We start from the raw sequence: 26,643 nt of genomic DNA, 5'->3' as shown, positions 1-26,643 counted from the left end.
TGTAGCCCGCCAAGCTCCTCTGTCCACGGAATTCTCCAGGCCAGAATACTGCAGTGGGTAGCCGTTCCCTTCTCCAGGGGATCTTCCCAACCCAGGGATCGAACCCTGGTCTCCTGCATTCCAGGCGGATTCTTTACCAGCGGAGCTACCAAGGAAGCATTATTACCATACACCATATTGAATTTGGGGCTTCGCTGGTGGCTCAGCTGGTGAGGAATCTGCCTGCAATGTAGGAGACCTGGGTTTGATCTCTGGGTTGGGGAGGTCCCCTGGAGAAGGGAACGGTTACCCACTCCAGTATTCTTGCCTGGAGAATTCCATGCACAGAGGAGCCTGGTGGGCTACAGTCTATGGGGTCAAAAAGAGTCGGCCACGACTGAGTGACTTTCACTTTTCTTATTGAATTTAAGACATTTCAGAGATTAGAGTATGGGAAAATGTGCATCTTAGAATTGATGGAATAGAATACATTTATTATTCCACCAGGATGTGAGCTACACAAGGACAGGAACTCCCAGGCGCCTTCCCTTTTCTCAGGGCTAACCCACACTGGCTCCTATATGGATTTAATCACATTTACAAGCGAGAGGCACTATTATTTCCTCAGGTTTACTCAGAAGGAAATCGAAGCCTAGAGAAGCTTGGTCCCTTGCCAGGGGGAGTAGGAACACGGGAATGGACTTCAGGCTTCTGAGCCCGAGAGAGGCAGGTTGTGTGGGGGTCGTGAGCAAAAACACATAGCCCCTGCTGCCAGGCTGCTCTTTATCGGCTGTGTAATCTTAAGTAAGCCTCTTAACCTTGCTCTGCCTTAATTTTCCCATCTGTTAAATGGGGATAATAAAAGTACCTACCTCACAGGGTTGATTTGTGAGGCAATGATGAGATAATACATGAAACATGCAGGGACAGAGCAGGGTGGACAGCCAGTGCACTGTGTGGGCTCCTGTCATTACTATGCAGACTCTAGCTAGCCTCCCGACTCTTCTATTAAATCTCTCTACTGTATTCTCCCCACCTCCCAGAACACCAACCCTGAATCAGATGTGAGAGAGCCCATCCTGGCCCCAGTTCTCTCACTAATGAATCAGGTGAGTCATGCTACAGTCCGTGGGGTCGGAAAGAGTCAGACACGACTGAGTGACTGAACAATACCCCTGAGGTGATGGTTTTTGAGGTGTGGCCTCTGGGAGCCAATTAGGTCAGGAAGGGATGGGATGAGAGTTCTTTTTTTTTAAATATTTATTTATTTTTGGATGCGCCATGCCGGGTCTTCATTGCGGTGTGAGGGGCTGTTAGTTGCTCTGTGGGCTCTCTCTGGTTGCAGTGCGTGGGCTCCTCAATTAGGCGGCTTCTCTTGTTTCAGAGCACAGGTTCCAGAATGCTCTGGCTTCAGTAGTTGAGGCACACAGGCTTAGTTGACCTGCGGCCTGTGGAATCTTAGTTCCTGGACCAGGGGTCAAACCCACGTCCGCTGCATTGGCAGGTGGATTCTTAACCACTGGGCCACCAGGGAAGTCCCAGGACAAGGGCCCTTATAAGACTCCCTGGTCCCTTCCACCGTGTGAGGACATGATAAGAAGACAGCTGTCTATGAACCAGGAAGCAGGCTCTCGCCAGACACTGAATCTGGCAACTTGATCTTGGACTTCTCAGCCTCTAGAGATATGAGGAATAAATTTCTGTTATTGTATGCCATGCGTGCATGGACTCTTTATGACCCCATGGACTATAGCCCACCAGGCTCCTTTGTCCCTGGAATTTCCCAGGCAAGAATACTGGAGTGGGTTGCCATTTCCTTCTCCAGGGGATCTCCCCGACCCAGGGATCGAACCTGTGTCCCTTGCGTCTCCTGTATTGGCAGGTGGATTCTTTCCCAGCTAGGCCACCGGGGAAGCCCATAAGCCATGACTGTATGATATTCTGTGACAGCAACGGGGACAGTCTGAGGCAATGTCTCAAACCCTACTGCAGTGACCATGTCACTCTCGCCCTTCTTCGCCCAGGACTTGACACTGTGCCTGGGGTGGAGGAGACCGTGTCCCTACCAGCCTCGCTCATATGTGCCCAGTGCAGCAGGAAATTCCAGCTGCCCATGGAGGCCACTGTATACCAACTTGGGATGGCAAGTGGGGAGGGGCAGGTGCAGTAGGCATGGAGGCCACCTTCAGAGTCTGTTCTGGTGAGAAGTGCCCTTTGGGCCACCCACACTCCCATTCTGGGCGACTGTCCACAGGCAGGGTTCTGCCACCTCCATGGCTAAGAAGGTTGAGCATCCTCGATGCCTTGAGCATCAGGTGGCCATGTTGGCAGAAGAAATGCTGGTGGGAAGCAGAGGCCAAAGCAGGAGTGGGTAGGTTTTCCAGGGTCTCAGAGGGGAATACCCTAAGTGGATGATCTGGGGCCTGTGGGAGCACAGGGGCTGGAGGAAGCAGCAAGGAAAGCTTTTTAGAGGAGGTTATGCTGAATCAGGTCTCAAGGATAAGCAAAGGACTGCAAGGAAGGACTGGAGAAACTGGAGCAGCCCATGGGGGCCCGCAGGCGGCCAGCCCTCAAGGAGTTCGCATCTCATCTCGTGCGGATGTCAGATGGGCCAAGAGCAGCCTTAGACTTGGAGCTGGCAGAGGGGAGTCAGTACCAGCGGGTATCCAGGGCTCTAACTGGCTTCCGGGAGGAGGGGGGCACGGGCGGGTGGAAAATGACTCATCAGTATGCCCAAAGCTGCAGGCTTGCTCCTGGCTGGCAGCACGTGTGTCCGGGGGGACATTCCTGCTCCTGACCGTCATCCTCCCTGGGGAGGGCAGTGCCTGAGGTCCCCAGCCCCAAGGACAACAGGGACATTTTCTGGCCTGGGTGGTGTCCTTAGTATCAACAGGGTCTATGAACCCCCAGGAAACAAAATCCACAGGGCTTTGGCCCTCCTTGTCCCTCTTCCCAGAACTCCCCTCCCTAAGTAACTACATGTTCTCTCTGCTTAAATGTCTCCAGAGGAGGCCCTCTCAAGCCTCCATTTCAAAACTGCCTCCCTTGATGGATGAACTTGCAAGCATATTACGGGAATGTGATCAGCCAGATTCAGAATGGAGGAACTTCAGTCCACAGAGCAAGCCACTGTGTTCTTAAGAAAAAAGAAAAGGTATAGGGAAAAAGAGGAAAGAAAGGCTGTTACAGGTTGAAACCTGTCAAGTGAATGCTGTACATGGACCATACTTAGACCATGATTCAAAGAAATCAGCTTTCAAAAGATTCCCGTCAGAGTTCTTGAGATGGGTTGTACAACAACATGAATGTACTCACTATGTGTATTTCCCACAATCAAAATATTAAAAAATAACAACAACAAAAATGATGTTCGTGGACCAACTGGGAAATGAGAACACTGAATGGATATTAAGTGACATTCAGTTCAGTCGCTCAGTGGTGTCTGACTCTGCAACCCCATGGACCACAGCACGCCAGGCCTCCCTGTCCATCACTAACTCCTGGAGTTTACTCAAACTCATGTCCATTGAGTCGGTGATGCCATCCAACCATCTCATCCTCTGTTGTCCCCTTCTCCTCCTGCCTTCAATCTTTCCCAGCATCAGAGTCTTTTCAAATGAGTCAGCTCTTCGCATCAGGTGGCCAAAGTATTGGAGTTTCAGCTTCAACATCAGTCCTTCCAATGAACACCCAGGACTGATCTCCTTTAGGATGGACTGGTTATATGTCCTTGCAGTGCAAGGGACTCTCAAGAGTCTTCTCCAACACCACAGTACAAAAGCATCAATTCTTCAGCACTCAGCTTTCTTTATAGTCCATCTCTCACATCCATACATGACTACTGGAAAAACCATAGCCTTGCCTAGACAGACCTTTGTTGGCAAAGTAATGTCTCTGCTTTAGAACATGCTATCTAGGTTGGTCATAACTTTCCTTCCAAGGAGTAAGCATCTTTTAATTTCATGGCTGCAGTCACCATCTGCAGTGATTTTGGAGCCCAGAAAAATAAAGTCTGCCAGTTTCCCCATCTATTTGCCATGAAGTGTGGGACCAGATGCCATGATCTTAGTTTTCTGAATGTTGAGCTTTAAGCCAAATTTTTCACTCTCCTCTTTCACTTTTATCAAGAGGCTCTTTAGTTCTTCTTCACTTTCTGCCATAAGGGTGGTGTCATCTGCATATCTGAGGTTATTGATATTTCTCCCGGCAATCTTGATTCCAGCTTGTGCTTCATCCAGCCCAGCATTTCTCATGATGTACTCTGCATATAAGTTATATAAGCAGGGTGACAATATACAGACTTGATGTACTCCTTTCCCGATTTGGAACCAGACTGTTGTTCCATGTCCAGTTCTAACTGTTGCTTTCTGACCTGCATACAGATTTCTCAAGAGGCAGATCAGGTGGTCTGGTATTCCCATCTCTTTCAGAATTTCCACAGTTTATTGTGATCCACACAGTCAAAGGCTTTGGCATAGTCAATAAAGCAGAAATAGAAGATGTTTTTCTGGAACTGTCTTACTTTTTTGGTGATCCAGAGGATGTTGGCAATTTGATCTCTGGTTCCTCTGCTTTTTCTAAAAACAGCTTGAACATCTGGGAATTCATGGTCCACGTATTGCTGAAGCCTGGCTAGGAGAATTTTGAGCATTACTTTGCTAGCATGTTGAGATGAGGGCAATTCAATTGTGCGGTAGTTTGAACATTCTTTGGCATTGCCTTTCTTTGGGATTGGAATGAAAACTGACCTTTTCCAGTCCTGTGGGCACTGCTGAGTTTTCCAAATTTGCTGACATATTGAGTGCAGCACTTTCACAGCATCATCTTTTAGGATTTGTAATAGCTTAACTGGAATTCCATCACCTCCACTAGCTTTGTTTGTAGTGATGCTTCCTAAGACCCACTTGCCTTCCCATTCCAGGATGTCTGGCTCTAGGTGAGTGATCACACCATTGTGATTATCTGGGTCATGAAGATCTTTTTTGTATAGTTCTGTGTATTCTTGCCACCTGTTCTTAATATCTTCTGCTTCTGTTAGGTCCATACCATTTCTGTCCTTTGTTGAGCCCATGTTTGCATGAAATGTTCCCTTGGTATCTCTAATTTTCTTGAAGAGATCTCTAATCTTTCCCATTCTATTGTTTTCCTCTATTTCTTTGCATTGATCACTGAGGAAGGCTTTCTTATCTCTCCTTTCTATTCTTTGGAACTCTGCATTCAAATGGGTGTATCCTTTTCTCCTTCGCCTTTTGCTTCTCTTCTTTTCACAGCTATTTATTAGGCCTCCTCAGACAGCCATTTTGCTTTTTTCACATTTCTTTTTATTGGGAATGGTCTTGATACCTGTCTCCTGTACAATGTCACAAACCTCCATCCATAGTTCATCAGGCACTCTGTCTATTAAATCTAGTCCCTTAAATCTATTTCTCACTTCCACTGTATAATCATAAGGGATTTGATTTAGGTCATACCTGAATGGTCTAGTGGTTTTCCCCACTTTCTTCAATTTAAGTCTGAATTTGGCAATAAGGAGTTCATGATCTGAGCCACAGTCAGCTCCTGGTCTTGTTTTTGCTGACTGTATAAAGCTTCTCCATCTTTGGATGCAAAGAATATAATCAATTTGATTTCGGTGTTGGCCATGTGGTGATGTCCATGTGTAGAGTCTTCTCTTGTGTTGTTGGAAGAGGGTGTTTGCTATGACCAGTGCGTTCTCTTGGCAAAACTCAATTAGCCTTTTGCCCTGCTTCATTCTGTATTCCAAGGCCAAATTTGCCTGTTACTCCAGGTGTTTCTTGACTTCCTACTTTTGCATTCCAGTCCCCTATGATGAAAAGGACATCTTTTTTGGGTGTTAGTTCTAAAAGGTCTTGTAGCTTTTCATAAAACCGTTCAATTTCAGCTTCTTTAGCATTACTGGTTGGAGCATAGACTTGGATTACTCTGATATTGAATGGTTTGCCTTGGAAATGCACAGAGATCATTCTGTTGTTTTTGAGATTGCATCCAAGTACTGCATTTCGGACTCTTTGGTTGACCATGTCTACTCCATTTCTTCTGAGGGATTCTTGCCCACAGTAGTAGATATAATGGTCATCTGAGTTAAATTCACCCATTCCAGTCCATTTTAGTTTGCTGATTCCTAGAATGTCAACGTTCACTCTTGCCATCTGCTGTTTGACCACTTCCAATTTGCCTTGATTCATGGACCTAACATTCCAGGTTCCTATGCAATATTGCTCTTTACAGCATCGGACCTTGCTTCTATCACCAGTCACATCCACAACTGGGTGTTGCTTTTGCTTTGGCTCCGTCCCTTCAGTCTTTCTGGAGGTATTTCTCCACTGATCTCCAGTAGCATACTGGGCGCCTACTGACCTGGGGAGTTCATCTTTCAGTGTCCTATCTTTTTGCCTTTTCATACTGTTCATGGGGTTCTCAAGGCAAGAATACTGAAGTGGTTTGCCATTCCCTTCTCCAGTGGACCACATTTTGTCCGGACTCTCCACCATGACCTGTCTGTCTTGGGTGGCCCTACATGGCATGGCTTAGTTTCATTGAATTAGACAAGGCTGTGGTCCGTGTGATTAGATTGGTTAGTTTTCTGTGATTGTGGTTTCAGTCTGTCTGCCCTCTGATGCCCTCTCAGCACCTACCATCTTACTGGGGTTTCTCTTACCCTGGATGTGGGGTATCTCTTCACAGCTGCTCCAGCAAAGTGCAGCACTGGAGTGGTGGGCAGCCAAGAGAAGATACCGCATGTCCAGGGTCAGTAGCAGCAGCTGGGAGGAGATACCCTATGTCCAGAGTAAGTGACACCAAGGAATTATTAATTTTGCAAGTGCAATATGATATATTTTACTGAAAAGAGTCTGAATTTCTGAGAGATACAGACTTATTTACAGATGAAATGATACAATATCCGAGACTTTTTAAATTGTTGTTGTTGTTGATCAGTCTCTAAGTTGTGTCCGATTTTTTGCGACCCCATGGACTGCAGCACACCAGGCTTCCCTGATATTCACTATCTCCTGGAGTTTGCTCAAACTCATGTCCACACATCCATTAAGTCAGTGAGGCCATCCAACCATCTCATCCTCTCCCCTCATCCCTTCTCCCCTTGCCCACAGTCTTTCCTAGAATCAGGGTCTTTTCCAATGAGTTGACTCTTCAATTAGGTGGTCAAAGTGTTGAAGCTCTAGCTTCAGCATTAGTCCTTCCAATGAATATTCAGGGCTGATCTCCTTTAGGAAGGACTGGTTTGATCTCCTTGCAGTCCAAGGGACTCTCAAGAGTTTTCTCCAACACCACAGTTCCAAAGCATCAATTCTTCAGTGCTCAGCCTTCTTTATGATCCAACTCTCACATCCATACATGACTACCGTTAAAACCATAGCTTTGACTATACAGACTTTGTGGATAAAGTGATGTCTCTGCTTTTTAATATGCTGTCGGGGAATTCCAGTTGAGCTATTTCAAATCCTAAAAGATGACGCTGTGAAAGTGCTGCACTCAATATGCCAGCAAATTTGGAAAACTCAGCAGTGGCCATAGGACTGGAAAAGGTCAGTTTTCATTCCAATCCCAAAGAAAGGCAATGCCAAAGAATGCTCGAACTACCACACAATTGCACTCATCTCACACGCTAGTAAAGTAATGCTCAAAATTCTCCAAGCCAGGCTTCAGCAATATGTGAACCGTGAACTTCCTGACGTTCAAGCTGGTTTTAGAAAAGGCAGAGGAACCAGAGATCAAATTGCCAACATCCGCAGGATCATGGAAAAAGCAAGAGAGTTCCAGAAAAACATCTATTTCTGCTTTATTGACTATGCCAAAGCCTTTGACTGTGTGGATCACAATAAACTGTGGAAATTCTGAAAGAGATGGGAATACCAGACCACCTGATCTGCCTCTTGAGAAACCTGTATGCAGGTCAGGAAGCAACAGTTAGAGCTGGACATGGAACAACAGACTGGTTCCAAATAGGAAAAGGAGTACGTCAAGGCTGTATATTGTCACCCTGCTTATTTAACTTATATGCAGAGTACATCATGAGAAAACGCTGGACTGGAAGAAACACAAGCTGGAATCAAGATTTCCGGGAGAAATATCAATAACCTCAGATATGCAGATGACACCACCCTTATGGCAGAAAGTGAAGAGGAACTAAAAAGCCTCTGGATGAGAGTGAAAGTGGAGAGTGAAAAAGTTGGCTTAAAACTCAACATTCAGAAAACGAAGATCATGGCATCCGGTCCCATCACTTCATGGCAAATAGATGGGGAAACAGTGGAAACAGTGTCAGACTTTACTTTTTTGGGCTCCAAAATCACTGCCGATGGTGACTGCAGCCATGAAATTAAAAGATGCTTACTCCTTGGAAGGAAAGTTATGACCAACCTAGATAGCATATTCAAAAGCAGAGACATTACTTTGCCAACAAAGGTCCGTCTAGTCAAGGCTATGGTTTTTCCAGTGGTCATGTATGGATGTGAGAGTTGGACTGTGAAGAAGGCTGAGCACTGAAGAATTGATGCTTTTGAACTGTGGTGTTGGAGAAGACTCTTGAGAATCTCTTAGACTGCAAGGAGATCCAACCAGTCCATTCTGAAGGAGATCAGCCCTGGGATTTCTTTGGAAGGAATGATGCTGAAGCTGAAACTCCAGTACTTTGGCCACCTCATGCGAAGAGTTGACTCACTGGAAAAGACTCTGATGCTGGGAGGGATTGGGGGCAGGAGGAGAAGGGGACGACAGAGGATGAGATGGCTGGATGGCATCAGTGATTCGATGGACGTGAGTCTGGGTGAAGTCTGGGAGTTGGTGATGGACAGGGAGGCCTGGCGTGCTGCGATTCATGCGGTCGCAGGGAGTCGGACTCGACTGAGAGACTGAACTGAACTGAACTAGGTTTGTCATAGCTTTCCTTCCAAGGAGCAAGTGTCTTAATTTCGTGGCTGCAGGCACCATCTGCAGCAATTTTGGAGCACAAGAAAATGAAATGTCAGTTTCCACTTTTTCCCCATCTATTTGCCATGAAGTGATGGGACCGGATGCCATGATCTCTGTTTTTTGAATGCTGAGTTTTAAGTCAGCCTTTTCACTTTCCTCTTTTATCTTCATCAAGAGGCTCTTTAGCTCTTCTTCACTTTAAAAATTATTCATTTATGTATTTTGGCTGTGCCTGGGTCTTCAGTGCCGCATGGGCTTTCTCTGGCAGCAGAGAGAAGGGGCTCCTCTCGAGTTGCAGTTCGCAGTCTTCTTGCTGCGGTAGCTTCTCTTGTTCTCTTGCTGCTCTAGGCACACAGGCATCAGTAGCTGCAGCCTGTGGGCTTTTGAGCGCAGGCTCAGTTGCTGCTGTGCACGTGCTTAGTTTCTCCAAGGCACGTGGAATCTTCCCCGACCAGGGATGGAACCTGTGTTCCCTGCACTGGCAGGAGGATTCTTAACTACTGCGCCACCAGGTAACTCCTGAGATTTGCTTTTAAATAATCCGGAAGGGAGGGGAAGATAAAGATAAATGAAAATTGTCCATATTTGTTCAAACTGGGTCATGGATACATCACGGTTCATTATTCCCCCTCTCTCTTCTTTTGGGTGGGTATGAAAATGCCTGTGATCAGGAATTCCCTGGTGGTCCAGTGGTTAGGACTCTATGCTTTCACTGGACTTGATCCCTGTTGGGGAACTAAGATCCCACAAAGTGAGAGGTGAGGAAAAAGAAAGATGTCCATGATCATGAAAGAAGAGAGAAAAAAATAGGGCCCTTTCACCCGGCGCTCATCCCTGCTGGACGCTCGGAAAAGTTCCAAGTTTGCTGTCCAGGGTGTGGGGAGAGCTGCAGTACGGTCTCATGCTCATGACTGTATTCAGAACACCCGAACAGTGAATGCCTCGCATCCAGCTGACAGCTGGGGCCCGGGTCCGACTGGCCCCTTGATCCTGAGCTCTGAAGAGTACAGTGATCTTGACCTTGGAGGGCCATGGGCTTGTCTCTCCAAGGCCAACCACTTAACCAGGAGGATGTGGGTGGGCAAGTGGTCAGATCAGAGAGAAGGAGTGGAGGGGTCAGGGCAGAGTCTGGAAAGGAGAAGCCCCTCCCTATGCCCTGTCCCCTAGGGCAGCCCCAGCTCATGTGGACATCACACGCTGCTTTTATAGCCTCCAAATACCAAGCCCAGTCTGACCCGGTCAGAGGTTAGAGTGAGGCCAGGGCAGCAGGCAGGACCCACCCAGGAGCCCAGGCACCTTTCAGGAGAAAGAGGTCAGTGAGGAACAAGACTCCCCACATCCTCAAAGCCTTCAGCTTGGTTCCCAGACATCATCACCTGAGACAGCTGTGATGAGCTGCTGCTGCTGCTAAGTCACTTCAGTCGTGTCCGACTCTGTGCGACCCCACAGACGGCAGCCCACCAGGCTCCCCCGTCCCTGGGATTCTCCAGGCAGAACACTGGAGTGGATTGCCATTTCCTTCTCCAATGCATGAAAGTGAAAAGTGAAAGTGAAGTCGCTCAGTCGTGTCAGACCCTCAGCGACCCCATGGACTGCGGCCTTCCAGGCTACTCCATCCATAGGATTTTCCAGGCAAGAGTACTGGAGTGGGGTGCCATTGCCTCCTCCGGCTGTGAGGAGCACCCCTCCACATTGTGGTGAGCCGCTCCAGTGGGCACTGCCAGGCACAGGGCAAGATCCCAGCAGGGGCCAGGGCCTGGGGGCCTCTGGAAGTTGGCACGACCAGGGCCCTGGACACCACTATTACAGTCCTGGAGCAAAGGAGGTATGAGTGGCCTTCCCTGGTGGCTCAGCAGTAAAGAATATGCCTGCCAATGCAGGGGACGCAGGTTCGATCCCTGGTCCGGAAGGTCCACTTGCCTTGGAGCAACTAAGCCCGTGTGTGCTGCAACTATGGGGCCTGCGCTCTAGAGCCCGGGAGCCACAACTGCTGAGACCTAGTGCCCTAGAGCCTGCGCCACAAGATAAGCACTGCGATGAGAAGCCCAGTCACCACTACCAGAGAAAAGCCCTCATGGAAATGAAGACGCGGTACAGTCAAAAATAAATAATAAATGAAATTATGAAAACGAAAAAGGTGTGAGTGCTTGTCGTTTTGAATGCGCTTCCTGATTCCTGAGTCAACTCCCGCCCCAAACCTACCGAGGGTCTCCAGGCTCTGGAGGGAAGACATGTTGGGCCTCCCTAGGGCATAGACAGGCCGCGGGGCGCCAGAGACAGCAGCTCTGAGGTCACAGACCTGGGCCTGGCCAGCTTCTGCTGCTGTAGTTGCTCTGGGGTGGCAGGCGAGGTACCACGTTTCCTCATCTGTATCACAGGCACAGCGTGGGGTGACCCACCCTGGGGACCAGGGCGGTGTCCTGTCTACCCCCCCAGTTCCCGGCACCAGGGCTACCCAGGGCCTGCATTCGCAGCTGTGCAGTCTGACCCTGCAGGGTGCTGCTCCTGCTGCCCCGGGCCTCCTGACGGTGGGGCCTGAGGAGACCAGAGGCTTTGTTGTTGGTGTTGGAGAGGCCCAAAATGGTGGCTTTGCTTCCTGTCTGGAGGCGGGTGAGCTCTGACCACGGAAAGAGGTCAGAAAGGGACTGGCTGGATTCAGTGATGTGAAGGCGACCGGCTCCAGGGAGGTGGGGAACAGACACACAGGCTGCGGTGGGGTCACCTTACCTGTCAGCGCACCTGCAACAGCAGCTCCCATCCTGCCTCGGGGTCAGCTGGGTGCCCCCCACAACAGACTGGCCGGGGGGACAGACAGAGAGAGGCTGTGATCCCCTCAGAGAGGCTCTCCCACCCCAGACCTCCCCACACCCCATGGTGTGCAGGACTTCCCAGTTCACCAAGGGCCAGAAGGCAGTCTCATTTGAGCCAGACTGCAGCCTGGCCGTGTGTGTGCGCGTGTGTGCATGTGTGAGAAAGCTGGGGTGGGGGCACTGGAAAAGGGGGGTCAGGTTGCCGGAGCCACAATCTGGACCAGAGCCATGATGGAACCGGATGCTACAGAGGTGCTCAGCCAGTGACCCCCATTGTCCAACCATAGCTGTTTCTCTTCAAGGAGAGAAGTGGGTGCTTCTTCCCTTCTCTCAGTCTGGTTCTGCCCACAGGTCTCTAAAAAGAGCTCTCTGACCTGCACCCCAAGGAAGGCAGTTGTGAAGGGTGGCAGGTGGCCGGCCTCAGAGCGCAAAGGAGTATTGGACACTAGGGGCACGGGTTGGGGGTTGGGTGGTGACATCCTTGTCCCGATTCTTCTCAGTTGTGGCTGGACTTCGGCACTGCACCATCAGCCCCTGGGTCGCTGATATTTGCGAGGGAGGCTTTCCTGGTGCTGCAGCCTCTATGACAGTGACTCTGGCCCCGGTGGTGGACCCCAAGCAATCCTTCACTGGTGTTTAGAAACCTCCTTCCGCACTCTGGGTGGAGCCATGTTCCGGGCTCCACTCTCTGCCTCTCCCTGGAAGCCCAGATGTGCCCACAGGCAGCTTCCAGCCTCACAAGCTCATGGAGTCCTGGGGGTCCCGGCTGAGGCTGGGCAGATCCCTGCCACCCAAGATGTGGGGCTTAAGCCACGGAAGAACCACACCACCAGCAGTTACTCCGACAGCTACCTTGTGATAGCAGAGGACCGCATTCCGAGGACCAGCCCACACAGGAAAAACGTCACAAAGGAATACACACCAATAGGGCACTTAACAAACATTTATTGAGCACCTACTCTGCGCCAGGCCCTACGCAGGACACTAGGAAAATGAAGTCAATGCAATCCAACCCTCGCCCAGAAGGAGCTCACAGTCTAGCGGGCCAAACCTTCAATCATAATTAACAGCTGCGAAGATGCATTTAGCTTCACAATTGTACAATGAGCTTTTCTGTAAGTTCTCCCAATTGTCAACACCCAACAACAGCCACGTTGTTTTAAAAGCACATTGGCATAAATGTAAACAGTCACACGACTCAAAAGACAGACAGCAATCACCTGCAATAATTCAATCTGTGGTTCAGAGCACTTCAGCATTATTTATTCCTTCCTATTCGGAAGGATCAAGTTCTGCCAATTTGCAGAAACGGGGGGAGAGACACAGGGGAGTTCCATGGCCCTCATGCACTGGTGGAGTGGCCTGAGACACCAGGGGTCCTGAATCCTTGCTCAGTTTTCCTCCCCTGGAAAAGGGCCCCTGACATCCTCGGACTCTTTCTCCCAAGCTCATCAGAGAGGGAGAAAGGGCCACATCCTACGAACCAGTCACGCCTGGTTGGGCCCATGGGAGACATCAGCTCAGACAGCCACACAGCACAGCCTGCTCAGCCCAGACTCTTCCCGATTCCGGGACTGGCCTTCTGGTCAGTCTCAGAACCTGCTGGGCTCAGTGTTGTACAGGAACAACTGCCCTGCGAGTCCATCCCCCTCAGGATGCACAAGACCCATCAGAAGCAATGGAGCAGGCCAGGGGCAGAGGGTAGACGGCCCTATTTCTCCCACCCACCCCTGGATTCTATATGGGACAGTCAAGTTGGGGATCTGAGCGCTCTCTCTGCCTCTCTTGAGAGCCCCCATCACCACAGAGGAAAAACCACCCTATGCAGGTTTGGCTGGTGATGGCTGGTTTAGGAGGGAAGGGGTAAGGAATATGGGGAAGAGATCCAAAGTGGGTTATCTCCTGGTTCAGGGAACCGGAAAACCAGGCAAAGGCTCGCTGTGAGTAAGCGAAGGAGATGAAGGCTGACCGCGAGGCTGAAAGGTTGGAGGCGGCCTGCCTGCCTTCCCGTCATGGGGCGGGGGAGGTGGGGGGGCAGGCATCGGTGCCCTGCACACTGGCCACAGCCAGGGCACACCAGAAAGATGACCTTAGGTCTCAGCTCCTCCCCGGATGCCCCAGTGTGGCCTGTCTCGGACGGAGGTTCACCAAGTCAGTCAGAAGGTATGTGTAAAAGGCGCTCCTGACCGCATCTGGAGGGCAGGGGTGAGGGGAGAGGCTGAGGCGCCCCTCTGACATGGCCTGCCCCCACCCCGCGCCAGCCTCTGGGGCCGCAGCTTTCTGGCCCACGCCCGGGGCCGCAGCTTTCTGGCCCACGCCCAGGACCCCTGTCAGCTCTCCTGCTTCTCAGGGTCGCTCTAGGGGGCTGGACAGCCTGCTAGCAAACCCCTCCCCGCAATGATGGCCCAGACGAACTCTCTTAATAAAAAAAAATAATTTATTGTCAACAAAGGAGATATATACAACAGGAAAAGAGGTGAACAGGACAGTGAGTGACCAGTCGGCCACCAGTGGGGATGGAGCGGGAAGAGGTAATGGAGGCCTCCTGCTCTGGGGGCCTGCGGGGGGGAGGAGAGGCGTCCCCCGAGGTAGTGGGGCTCAGTTCACGACCACCTCCTGTGTAAGGCACTGTGCCGAGGGAGAATGGGGGGCCAAGAGGGCGGGAGGAGGTCGGGAGACAGTAGAGGTCGGGGTCAGCAAAAGGATCGGGTGGGTGTTCTCCACAGGCCCAATGCCCTACCGCTCGACAGCCACTGGCGGCCCCCCCCCGGCCTCATGCCTCGCCCCGAGTCACGGCAGATGCTACCCACCCTCCTCTCCTCCATCCTGCTCTGGCACCTGGTTCTACTCTCTCTCTCAGGCGGCCAAGCTGGGGGGCTCTGTGTGATAAGCCCAAGGGGGACACTGCCTTCTCCCTCCCTCCCTCCCACCCCAGAAAAGCAAGAACCTACAGGCCACTTCCCGCCTCTGGCTGTGCCCCGACAGCGCTGCTGGATTCCGACAGAGCTGCGGGCCAGTCTGGGGCGTCACCTGCTCCCACGCCCTTGGCGCCCTGGGGATGCTTGGACCAGTCTTGCAGGAGGCTGACTGCAGGGGGCTCCTCCAGTCGCACGCGGATGACCTGGAGATCCAGCGTCCCGCGAAGCCCTGGAGGGGGAGCTGGGCAGGGGTGAGGACAGAGAGCAGTCAGGGCTCTCCAGGCCATCGCCTCAGGGTGTTCCTAGAAGGTCTGGGTTAAGTCACATCCCCCTTCCCAGGCCTTCCATTCCACAGCCCTGGACGGGCAGTCAGAGGGGAAGCCCAGGGACAGTGGGAGGCCTCGCTCCTGGTCCACCCCAGGACCAGCGCTGACCACAGAGGCATCACGCCTCCTGGGGCATCCGCCACCGGCCCTCTGCAGCCTTCCTCCTGTATTTCCCACACGGATGCTTGGTGCTGTCCTCTGCTCCCCTTACCCCTTTATCTTCAGCTGACTGTTTCACCTGAAACTTACTGGGCATCCTAGCCTGATGGGCTCTGCCCTGCGTGGGCAGAGGTGGTGGGATGGAGAACACCCCAAAGGAGACAGGGCTCTCACAAAAGAGCTCCCAGGTGAATATGCAGGGTGGAGGAGGGAGCACTGCACGGAGAGTCCTGGGGTGAACATCCAGCTCTGCTTTGCAAAACCCGACCAGGCTCTTTATCTCCTGAGTCAGTACTGGCCACGCAGGGATCACGTGTCCACATTACCAGCATGGAGAAGCTACTCACAATGGGCAAAATCAGATCTCAAGATGGGAAAGCGGACTACTGACAGCCCTGTCAGGTACCAACCCCGCCCTGGGCATTGCATAAGCAGTTCCAAAAGTTACATCAAAAAGCAAACCCAGAAAGCAGAAACCGGTGACAACTGTGAGGTGTCTGCATTAAACCCGTGGTTTTTGCCTTTACTGTTTCTAGAGACTTCGTGATTTGGCAGGGAAAACGGGCACAACTTTGCTATACCGTTTGCTGGGACGGAACAGGACTCAATGGCTGCCACCGGGCTGTGCACCTGAACAGACTCTGCTTTGTGTTCACATGAGCTGGTGTGCCTTCCTGACACACACTATGCCCCTCGAGGACAGGTGGGGCCCTCTCATTGGGCTCCTTAATTCAACAATAACTTACTGGGCAACCACACTGTGCCCAATGCTAGTCTAGCTGCTGGGGGTTCCCCAGCACATGGGGCAGATCAAGTGGCCTTTCTGGAATTTATGTTCCAGCAGTGAGAGCCAATAAACAAGATAAACAAATTAAAAACGCAATGTGATATATACGGATGGAAGCAAAGTAAAAAAGCACACCAGAGTAGGGGATAGGATATCAGGGAGGATCTCACAGAGGTGACTGGAGCTGACCCGTGAGCAAAGTTGGGCAGGAAATGAGGAGTCCACGGTGTCTAGCTGGGGAACAGCATTCCTGGTGGGAGGAAGAGGACATGCGGATGCCCTGGTGAGCAGGAAAGGTGAGGACCACCAGTCCCATGAGGACTCTTGAGTTTTCTCTGGGATGTTACAGTGAGCGCTGGAGGGCTGAGCAGAGCAGTGATAGAATCCCACTTGTGTTTTCAGGGGGGCTTTGGCTGCTATAGGAGACTGACCGCAGCGGGCAATCATCAGAAGCCAGGAGACAGTCTAAGGAACCCTGGATGAAGGGAGCAGCAGTAGAGATAGTGAGTGAGTGAGTGAGTGAGTGAGTGTGTGTGTGTGTGTGTGTGTGTGTGAAACCTGAGCATCTTGGAGGTGGGGCTAACAGGATTTGCTGACAGACTGAAGTGGGGTCTGAGAGAGATAGATGACAACTCTGAGGCTTCGGTCCAAGCAAACTGAAGAACGTGGCAGCCAGCTTCCCGGGGAAGTGAAGCCCGGGGAGCGGGTAGTAAAGAGGCTGGGGTAGGGGAGGAGACTGCGGGTTCCATTCAGAAATGCTGTCAGAAACACAGAGTTTGGGGGATCTTTTATACAACCAACCAAACACATCAACTGCGCGCGAGAGAGGCTGGAGCCGAAGGGACAGGCCCGGGGTGGTGGGGAAGGTGGGCCCATGACAAGCTTCGAGCCTGGGATCACCCAGGGTGTGAGTACAGATCCTGACTCACGGTTGGGTCATTCATTCATTTGCCAAATACACAGACGGCACCCATTCTGGGCTGGGCACTGGGGATATTACTGTGAATGAAACAGGCAAACTTCCAGACCCAAGGAAGCATAATACTCTAGAAACAGGAAGCAGAACCACCATAGGATCCAACTTTTGAGAGCTGGAAGCGAACAGGCAAGAGAGGCAGGGGCAAGCCCCTCACGGTGCGGCCTGAGAGGCCAAGGGCAGAATGAGCCTCCAGGAAGGAGGGCGGGACAGGCTCCTGGTTTCTGCCGATCAGGAAAAACAGGGACTGAGAACTGACCACTGGGTCTAACTTTATGGAGGTCAGTGGCCATCTTGCCAAAAAAGACATGTAGGTGGTAAGCATGAGGTTGAATCTAATGGCTTCCAAAGACAGACTGGAGACTGTTGAGAAAAGCTTTTCAGCAAAGCTAGGGACAAATGTGACAGAGGCTATGATGGATGAGGGCTGAGAAGGGAGAAATAACATCTCTGTGTAAGCTGATGGGGAAGACCTGAAGCAAAGAACAGCTCAGGGTCCAACAGAGGAGACTTGATCCCTGGCACTTGCGGCAGGCTGGGCGCTGCATGGGCGAAACACACATGGGCTGCCCGAGGCTCAGTTTCCTCTTCTGTAAACCGGGGGCTCAGCACCCCGAGCCCAGAACCACCCCCACTTGCCTCCTGGCCCGGCCCAAATCCCTCTGCTCCCCCAGCTTCAGCCCCCTTCTCTTCCTCCACACTTGTGCATGTGTGTGCAAATGTGAGCACCTCCTCTGGGGGTGGCTGGGACCCATCTCTCGTTTCTCACTAAGGCTCATCGGAGCAGAGACTCTGGAAATGTCACCACCAGAGTGACGAGTGAAGGCAGTTGCCATCCACTCATCTGTCGGTAAATCTTTTCCAAGGGCTTTCTTTGTGCATGCCCTGTTCCCGGTACAGAGGGTACAGCAGTGAACAAAGCCTGCCACGCATGAAGCACACACACACACACTCTTCTTCTTGGTCCAGTCTCACACACACCCGTCTTCTCTTTGGTCCAGTCTCTCTCTCACTCCCACAGTTTTTTCTCCTTGGTCCAGTCACACACACACACACACACACACACACACACACACATTCTTTTCCTTGGTCTAATCACACACACACACACTCACATTTTTCTCCTTGGTCCAGTCTCACACACACACACACACACACACACACACACATCCTTTTCCTTGGTCTAATCACACACACACACACTCACATTTTTCTCCTTGGTCCAGTCACACACACACACACACACACACACTTTCTTCTCCTTGGTCTAGTCACACACACACACACTTTCTATTTCTTGGTACACACACACACACTCTTCTTCTTGGTCCAGTCACATACACATACACATTTTCTTCTCCTTGGTCCAGTCTCTCTCTCTCTCTCACACACACACACACACTTTCTTCTCCTCGGTCCAGTCAGGAACACACTGGTCTAGCTGAGGTATCCTAAGCCAGGTCTCAAGGTCTTATTCTAATTAAACACCAGCAAGGATTTTCTCCACTACTTGCAAGTGGGCCCTCATGGCTCACCGCCTCTCCTGGCCTGGACACCCTCATCCTGTAAGGCCCCAGAATGTCCAGCAAGTCTTCCCTGATGGCTTCACACACATGTCCATCAGCTCAGCTGACCACAGTGACTTCCTGCCCACTCCCAACTTCTAAATCCTTGATTTTTAATTTTCTTTTTTAAAGTGGTAGGATCTCTAGTCCAATAAGACCTTTGGAGAACTTCAAAAAATTAAACAACTCAAAGTAGAACATTCTGGTTGAAGCCTCACATGTTTCTGAGACATCTGAGCTTTGGGTTCTTAAAACCCAAAACCAGTCTGCAGTCACTAGTCTGGAGGCCGTACTGTGCATAGAACCATCACGGGCACCCTGCTAGTCTGGATTTGCTGGCCTGGGCCCCTCAGAGGACCACTTGTGTCATTTCTCAGGGTGCTTCCTGGGTCAGGCTGCAGGCACACGCACCGCTGTGTCACTCACCATCTCCTGCGGTTTCTGGACTGTCCCCAACCTCTCCAGGTCCCTGCCGCTGTCAGGACATGGCTCAGCACCTCCCTCCCTTTCAAATCAGACGGCTGAACCCCGAAGTCTCAGGCTCTGCCCACTCACCCCAAACGAACCTGAGACCTCAAGGATGCTCTTCGCAGCTACTGGTCACTCCAGACAGGTGGAGTTTGGGCACAGGGTACCCCAAGGCTCGAAATGAAGCCCCCACCTTCTAGAATGAAACCAGAAGACCCACCAGCCAGTGGGAGAGGTCAGCTGTGTACAGCAGAGGTCCGCTGACATGAGGGGGACCAGGAAACACACAAGTCTAGGCAGAGTGCGGTCCTGGGAAGGCAGGACGCAAGGTGACTCACGCTGAGACCTGAGACAGTTAAAACCCCACAGGGGTGAGGCCCACCTTCAGACTGGAGACAGCAGAGCCCCTTTGGGTCAAAAATAAACAGACAGGAGTACACAGGCACCTATGTGCACGCAGAGCTTTGTGAGAGGTTGGACGGACATAAGCCAAATTTTTGACAGTGGTCACCACTGAGTGACGTGGGCTGAAGGGAAGTGAAGCTTTTTCTTTAAGCAAAAAGCATGCCTCCTTTTTGGGAGCCCTGCTCTGGGGAGCCTCCAGCACCCCGTGTGCTGTCTTTCTTGGAGCTTCAACTCCAAGTGCCCACTTCAGGCGGGCCGGGATGCGGTACTCTGTGTATCACATTCACTCCTTCAAGAACCACTTTCTGCACCCTAGATGCTGCGAGCAGGGCCTAGCCGGGCGAGACAAAGAGAGAGGAACCAGGCGCCCTGCTGGAACACAGCCCAGTCTCATCTCAGTTCTGCTACTGCTGCATTAGGTGACTGTCCTAGCAAGAGTACCAGTCCCTCAGAGACGTCCACATCCTAATCCCCAGGGCTGTGAGTATCGTTCGTTCACAGTGGGGGAAAATCAAGGCTACAGGAGGAACTGACGTTGCTCATCAACCAACTTTAAAATTCAATGGAGCCTTGGATGACCTAGGAGGGCTCAGTGTAATTACAAGGGTTCTTAAAGGGGAAAGAGGAGGTCGAAGAGCGAGAACCAAAGATGGCAGCCTAAGAAAGCCTGGGCACGGCTGGCTCTGAAGACGGAAGGCGAGCACAGCTGAGGAATACAAGCAGCCGCGAGAGGCTGCAAGAGGCAAGACTCCCTCTTTAGGAGTCAGAAAGGAGTTGGCCCTGCCGACACCCTGCCTGTAGCCCGCTGACACCTCCCGTACGAGGACTCTGGCCTCCTGAACTAAAAGGCAGTGTATCTATGTTGTTGTCAGCCACTGAGTTTGTGGTAATCTGTTACAGCAGCCACAGGAAGGGAACACATGGACGTGGAAAAGGAACCACCTCTCTGAGACTCAGCCATTCGGAAAAAGACACTTTTATAAGCGCCAAATGAGCTGCATATAAGTTTCTTAAAACCAGAGAACATGATATAAACCCAAGTGCCCACTGGTATTACCAGACACAACCTGAGCTGAGGGTCTGTGGCGCATTGACCTCCGTCTCCTGTTATCAGTCCCATTTAGGCCCCTGGTGGGCACCTCAGGCCCCAGCTGGAATCAACCGTGAGTGTGGTGATGGGTGTCAGGCTTTGGGGAACACTGGCCTAACTCAACCTAACAACCAGGATGCTCCCAAGAAGCGTGCCAAAACCTCAGCTCTCAGGCTGGCTGCTGTATTCAAATCCACCTGCCCTCAGCCCAGCTGCCCGGGGACCAGAGCGCCGGTCACCTCTGCCTGGGGCTCCACCCTGGGGACGTGGCCTTCCCAACCCTGCACACCTGCCGCCCGCAGCTCAGGCGCTCACCTGGGGAGGGGCTTTCCGGCTGGAGACGACCTCCTTCGGCCCCTTTTCCCTCTTTGGGCAAGTCTCTGCGGTTTGAGGCCCTGAGCTGGGTGTGGGAGAAGAGCTGGAGGGCGAAGCCGGCCGGGAAGCTGCCATCCGTGAAGTGCCGGACCTCGGCCGGAGCAGCGAAGGTCTCCATGGGTGAGTCCGGCGAGGGGGGGTCTGAAGGAAGGACGGGATCAAACTGTGAGGCCACACTCCCAAGGCCCGCCTGGGTCTCGGCTGAGGGGCACGTGACCCCTGCCCCTCCCACCCCAGCTTTCCCCCTGGAGCCCACACCTTCCTCCCCTTCACCTGGGTCAGGGTCTGGGTCTAGGTCCAGGGTTTTGGTCATAGGTCTGCCTCTTTTCTTCCTGACCGGCTCCTCCCCAGAGGGCTCCTTGCATCTCTGACCACGGGGCTTCTTGCTTACTGGCTCTGGGACAGGGGCCGCTGCAAAAAATAAGACCTTTTTGAGGCCTGACTCCCGCAACTCCAGGGCTGCAGGGTACCTGTTGAGCAGCCTGTCTCCACCCAGCTGGCGGGGCTCATGATACCCTCACCCCAACTCAGCCTCGCTGGCTTTGGGATAACTGACCAGGAAGTTCCAGAGGGCGAAGTCCCCTGGGCCGGGTCCTTCTGGGGAGGGATTGGTTGTCCTCGGAGTCGAGGAGAACGACAATCTCTGCTGGCATCCTGGCAGGGTCCAGGTCGGAGTCCTGGCCTGAGTCTGAAGTGGGCAGATACCAATGATCAATCACGAGCTCCGACTCTCCCCTCTGCCCCCACCCCTGCCCCCACTACCTGAGTGGGGTGGGGACGGCTGCTCCGCTCGAAAGTCTTGCACAAGGGCCGCCCCCTCGCTCCAGGCCTCCAGGATGTTGCTCTTCTCGGAAGGGCTCAGGTCCAGGGTGTGAGGATGCTGCTCCAGGATGTGGGCGCGCGCCGTGTCTGCTGAGGGGGCCTGGATCTCGGCCCCACACACCATGCACAGCGCCCGCCCGCTGCCTCCCGGGCTGTTCCCCACCAGAAACTCCTGCTCCCAAGACACCTGCTGTCTGGGCTCCTCAGAGCTATCGTTGCCCGCCTCCAGGAGGCTGGGCCTGGGAGGTGGGATCTTTTCCTGCTGGGCCACTAAGGAGGAGAGGAGGGGGAAGGTGTTATCAGTAGAGGTACCCACACCAGCAAGAGAGAACAGGGTTCCCCAAGCCTGGCGGTGTGTGCAAGGAAGGACCTTTCCCATCTAGAGTCTCTTTTCTTCCCCCTCTGGAGCCCACAAGGCACCAGCCACAATAAAAGCAGCAGACATGCCACGACATCCCGCTAGCCCAACCTAGTCTCCGACCACAGGTCCAACAGGTTTTTCCATAGACTGCATTCCAGCATGGCTCTGGTCTGGGCACACTGTTCAGACCACCCCATCAGTCTGGCAAACTTCTTTCACGGCCCTACTCAAATCCTCGGCCCTGTGAAGCCTTTCCGATCACCCACCCCCGGCAATTGTATCCACATCTGACTTCTGACAGTGCTCACTTCCTCTAGGACAAGAACAGCAAACTTTGTCATCTTATTCTCCTGCAGGGCCTGGCATGCAGGGAGGAGATGCTCGATGAGCCTTGGGTCAGCGAAGGGCATCCAGGCCTGGTCCTCCACTCGTTGGGGCCCTGTCAAGGGGCCTCTCCCCCAAAGCCTTTGCAGCGGTGACCTTGTCCATCCCCAAGGGTGGACCCAGCACCTTCTCCCTGTGCACACGGGACCATGACATTTGACAGGGTGGGAACCGTTCTCAGCTTCACAAAGGATGCAGGCTCAGATCCTCGTGAGCCTGGCATCTCAGAGCTTTTAATCCCTTGTGGGTGCACCTCTCTCCCACCTGAGAGGATGGGGCAATATACAAACAGGGGAGGTCCTAATACCTGGGGACTTCCTGGAAGAGGTGGCATCTGAAACAGGTCTGAGAACTGGCTTGGTCTCAGAAGCTTTAGCTCCAAGGCTGGGTGGTACCTCTCCCCCAGGTGACAGTAGCTGCAGTTCTTTCCCACCACTCCTCCAAAATAGCTTTGTCAAGGTCACCAATGCTACACCCAGCGGTCAGCGCTTCAACTTCATCCCCTGGCAGATCACTTCTTTCATCTTGATTTTTGTCACCTGGTTTCCAGGGCACCACCTTCTGTTGGTTCTTTTCTTACTTCATGGAGGCTCTTTTTCGGGCACCCGTGCCAGTTCCTTCTCTAGGAGAGAACCGTCTTCTCACCAAGGCCTGCCTGCCATTCCTGAGAAAGCGGCCATCAGCCCCACCTGAGCGTCCTGTTCCCCTCACTTCATCTCCTCCAGAGCACACAACGCTGCCTGACAACACACGTGCTCTTCTTGTTTCCTGTGTCTCCTCACTTCGCCGCTGGTCTGTGACAGCATCGATTTTTTGATCCTTCACACCTGTATCTCCAGCAACTGGCCCAGTGCCTGGCATGCTGTGGCATTCAGCAATGTCTGGTAAGGATCGACTCAGTCTCCAAGCTCGAACCACGGGAGCATTCCACGACTCAGTCCTAGGACCCCTTCTCTGTCCACCTCCTTCCTCTGGCGGTCTTGCCCCAAAGCCTGCTTGCTGACAACTCCCATGTCTATACCTCTAGCCAGACACTCCCAGGAAATTTAGATCCATGTGTCTTATTTCTCATTGGACCTCTGTGCTTCAATGTGCTTCTCAAACTTGTCTTGTTTAAACTGTAACCTCCTACAGGCCTGCCCCTCAGTCTTTCTGTCTCAGCAAATGGGAAGTCCATCCTTCCAGTCACTCAAGCCAAAAACCTTGAATTTGTGTTTTTCTTACCCCCGTGCACCAAACCTTTCAAGAAACTTGTTTCAGGATCTTCGCAATTGCTGTTCTCTCTGCCTAAAATGCCTTACCTCCAATTATCTACAGGATTCCATTCTTCACTTCCTTTGGTCTATGTTCAAAATTCACCTTATTAAGAAGACTTTCCCGACCACTTGCTACTCCAAATAAACCACTCTCACTCTTCTTGATTCAGTGTTCTCTGAACTACTAGTCACCATCTAACAAGCTATACATTTATTTATATTCATCTATCTCTGGTCATTAGCATATACACACAAATTCCGGAAGAGCACGGTTTCGACTTTGTTTACACTAATTAGCATGCCCAGCCTAAAACAATGCTTGACATGTAAGTGTGGTGCTCAGTCGTGTCTGACCCTTTGTGACCCCATGGACTGCAGCCTGCCAGGCTCCTCTGTCCATGGGATTTCCCAAGCAAGAATACTGGAGTGGGTTGCCATTTCCTGCTCCAGGGGATCTTCCTAACCCAATGATCAGACCCACATCTCTGCATCTCCTGCACTGGCAAGCGGGTTCTTCACCACTGCACCACCTGGGAAGCCCTGACATATAAGAGGTGCCCCAAATACTTGTTGCATGAACCCACTTCCCTGGTGAAGAAGGATGTTCTCGCAGTTGTTGAGATGGTTAACTGAGACAGTCTGCCACTGAGCACTCAATAAATGCTAGCAAAGGTAGGGAGAGAACCTCTTTCAGATGGAAAATGCTTTATTTCCCTCATTTTAAAGCCCTCCAAAAAGGAAGAGAGGCGGTGTAGGGAGACGTCAGTATGTTCTGCTGAAGCTAAATGAATGGCCTTGCTCTCAAGCTTTTGGGTATTGTCCCCACTAAGAGAGGAGGTATCCAGGAATGCAAAGATCTGCATTTTCATGAATAGTATGTCTTCCATGAAGGTGGCCTTTTGTTTCCTTAGGGCCCTCAACATCCTGAGGGCTGGAAAAATCGGTGGAGGAGGAAGGGAAAGTGAGTGCTTACACATTGCTCTTCAAATCCCATCTCAAGGCCCATCTCCCTCTAGAGTGGCCAAGGGCTCCTGTAGCAAGCATTTCTTTAATAAAACTGTGTGCCGTAAGCAATCCTTTTCACCCCTCTAGCGCCAGAATCTGACACCTGTGGCTTATACGTGTACAAGGCCTGGGAATGGTGGCGGGGAAGCGCAGGAAAGCTTTAGGGTTGGAGCGCCCTTAAAACCCACCTCTCGGCGGGCTACACCGGCGCCTGCCTCCACCCACCGAGTCGCTCCGAACCCCGAGGGGAAGGGCCCCGGCCTCCGGCCTGGAGGCCTTGACGCCCCTCGGCCTAGAACACAGCCTGGCCCCTGGGCCTGCCTCTGCCTTCCCGGGCGGGGGACCCGCCATCGTCACCTCGAAGCCGTCGTGCTGGGCCCGGGCGAGGGGGCGCTCGGGCACCGGAAGATCCGGAGCGCGCCGGGCGTGGATCGAAGGCTCCAGACCCCGGGCAGGGGTGGGGGAGGGGGAGTTCGGGGAGGCCTGAGATTCCAAACCCTGGTGTGGGGGTGGAGCAAAAGCGCGCCAGGGCCTCAGACTCTGTGAGGAAGGGGGCGCCCGGGCCTCAGGCTGGAGTCGGGTGTGGGCGGTTGGGCACCAGACTGGAGGTGGGGGAGGGGTACCCGGACCCCGGACTGAGGAGGGGACGCCGAGCCCGGACCGTGACGCCGAAGTGGGATCCCCTCCCCTCCTCACCTCTGAGCATCGGCTCGGGCCGCGGAATTACGGCCACCACCATGGCCTCCTCGTCATCCTCCCCTTCCTCGCATTTGAGCGTCACCTCGAAGCAGTCGAGCGCGGCGCCCTCGGCCTTCAGAGCCATGGCGCGGCCCGGGGGGTGGGGTGGGGTGGGATCTTGGTGACCGGACGCCGAGGACGGGCGCGCAGGCCTGGGCGCCTACGGCGGCTGCCACTTCGCGCCCCGCGCAGTCCCCTCCCCGCCGCCCGCCGCTCGCCGGCCCAGCCTGCGGACGGGCGCGTCTGGGCCTCCCTAAGACCTAGACCGTCAAGACCCCGGGGTGGGGGGGAGGGCTCAATCCGGGGCCCCAGCCCCCCGCCGCTCCCTTTTATGGAGGCTCATTGTCGGCGCCCGCCCGGCCGGGCCGCCGGGCCCCGCCCCCGACTCCGCGCGGCCAATCGCGTGTGGCCCCGCCCCGGGCACGCGGCTCCGTTAGAATCCCGGGGACCCGCCAGGGGCGGGCAGGGCCGCGGGCTTCCGGCTGCCCCAGCGCGCAGAGGTGGGGGTCGCTGGCCCGCGGGAGAGGACCCTGAGCTCCTCCCGGCCGGGAGCGTCCGGAGCCGGCCAGCCGAGCCTGACGGGTCTTCCGCCATTTGCGACGCCGAACCGGCACGCTGCCTGCACGTAGGGCGCTACCAGGCGCCCCAGGGTTTTGATCGAGCCCGACTCAAGCTTTTACCTGAACGAGCCCTCCTCCGCCAGAAGATGCCCCCGGGCGAGGGAAGAACCGGTAGGGGAGCGAAAAGGGCTTTGGCGTGGGAAGAGTGGAGACTGAATTCCTTAGGATTTGCCAGCTCTGGGACCTTGGGTACGTTATCTGTTTTCTTAGACTATTTCATCCTTTATTTAAAAAAAAAACAAAAAACATTGTGGGGCCTTCTGGACAAGGATGAAGATGCCAAGTGGAGTGTTGTGAGCGCGCGTCCACCGGCCGAGGATTGTGATTTCCATATTTTAAACGCGAGTCCAGACATCGTGCTCCTCCCCACTAAGGTCGCTCGGAAGCCCTTGAGAGCCCCGGACCAGAGTCCAGTTGCCATGCCGCTGCTGCATCATGATTCCGGTCTGGCTGAGCTCTGACCTCTGCGACAGAGAATGGGCATCTCCGTCTACTGTAGAAGCCCTCAGGAGAATTCAGTGGAGGACAGCCCTGACACTGAAAAATCTCTCATAAAATGCCACTGTACCAGATCAGAATAAAGGTATTACTAAGTGTGTTTACCCTAATTCTATCTTAAGGTTGTTCGCTCCCTTTGCTGCAGACCC

The 26,643-nt window shown here is 52.9% G+C and overlaps 1 protein-coding gene and 1 long non-coding RNA gene across 4 annotated transcripts; one reads left to right on the top strand and one right to left on the bottom strand.

Moving 5' to 3' along the window:
* Nucleotides 1-668: 668 nt before the first annotated feature.
* Nucleotides 669-3,339, top strand: LOC112444891 (uncharacterized). Its single transcript, XR_003033276.2, has 2 exons — nucleotides 669-1,088; nucleotides 2,986-3,339. It is a non-coding gene; the product is annotated as an uncharacterized lncRNA (long non-coding RNA).
* Nucleotides 3,340-14,160: 10,821 nt separating this feature from the next.
* SPINDOC (spindlin interactor and repressor of chromatin binding) lies at nucleotides 14,161-25,743 on the bottom strand. 3 transcript variants are annotated; one of them, NM_001205765.1, is made up of 6 exons: nucleotides 25,335-25,461; nucleotides 21,573-21,902; nucleotides 21,367-21,498; nucleotides 21,084-21,221; nucleotides 20,751-20,951; nucleotides 14,161-14,900 (listed from the first exon to the last, which is right to left on the bottom strand). In NM_001205765.1, exons 1-6 carry the CDS (start codon nucleotides 25,459-25,461, stop codon nucleotides 14,689-14,691), a joined length of 1,140 nt encoding a protein of 379 aa, NP_001192694.1. In that variant the 3' UTR covers nucleotides 14,161-14,688. The 3 variants fall into 3 exon arrangements, with proteins under 3 accessions (NP_001192694.1, XP_024842872.1, XP_024842871.1); XM_024987104.2 differs by lacking the exon at nucleotides 14,161-14,900 and adding an exon at nucleotides 14,907-16,181 and having other exon boundaries at nucleotides 25,335-25,743; XM_024987103.2 differs by lacking the exon at nucleotides 14,161-14,900 and adding an exon at nucleotides 16,190-16,406 and having other exon boundaries at nucleotides 25,335-25,743.
* Nucleotides 25,744-26,643: the final 900 nt, after the last annotated feature.

The sequence above is a fragment of the Bos taurus genome, chromosome 29 (genome assembly GCF_002263795.3).
Source record: "Bos taurus isolate L1 Dominette 01449 registration number 42190680 breed Hereford chromosome 29, ARS-UCD2.0, whole genome shotgun sequence".
NCBI lineage: Eukaryota > Metazoa > Chordata > Mammalia > Artiodactyla > Bovidae > Bos > Bos taurus.
This window is presented reverse-complemented; position numbering and strand designations above follow the sequence as displayed.

Excerpts from the sequence above, each read along its gene's own strand:
- SPINDOC (NM_001205765.1), bottom strand. The coding sequence starts at position 25,461 with ATGGCTCTGAAGGCCGAGGGCGCCGCGCTCGACTGCTTCGAGGTGACG. Across the intron at positions 21,903-25,334 it reads GCCCGAGCCGATGCTCAGAG|TGGCCCAGCAGGAAAAGATC; the intron begins GTGAGGAGGGGA and ends TCTCCTCCTTAG. Across the intron at positions 21,499-21,572 it reads GCCGTCCCCACCCCACTCAG|ACTCAGGCCAGGACTCCGAC; the intron begins GTAGTGGGGGCA and ends TGCCCACTTCAG.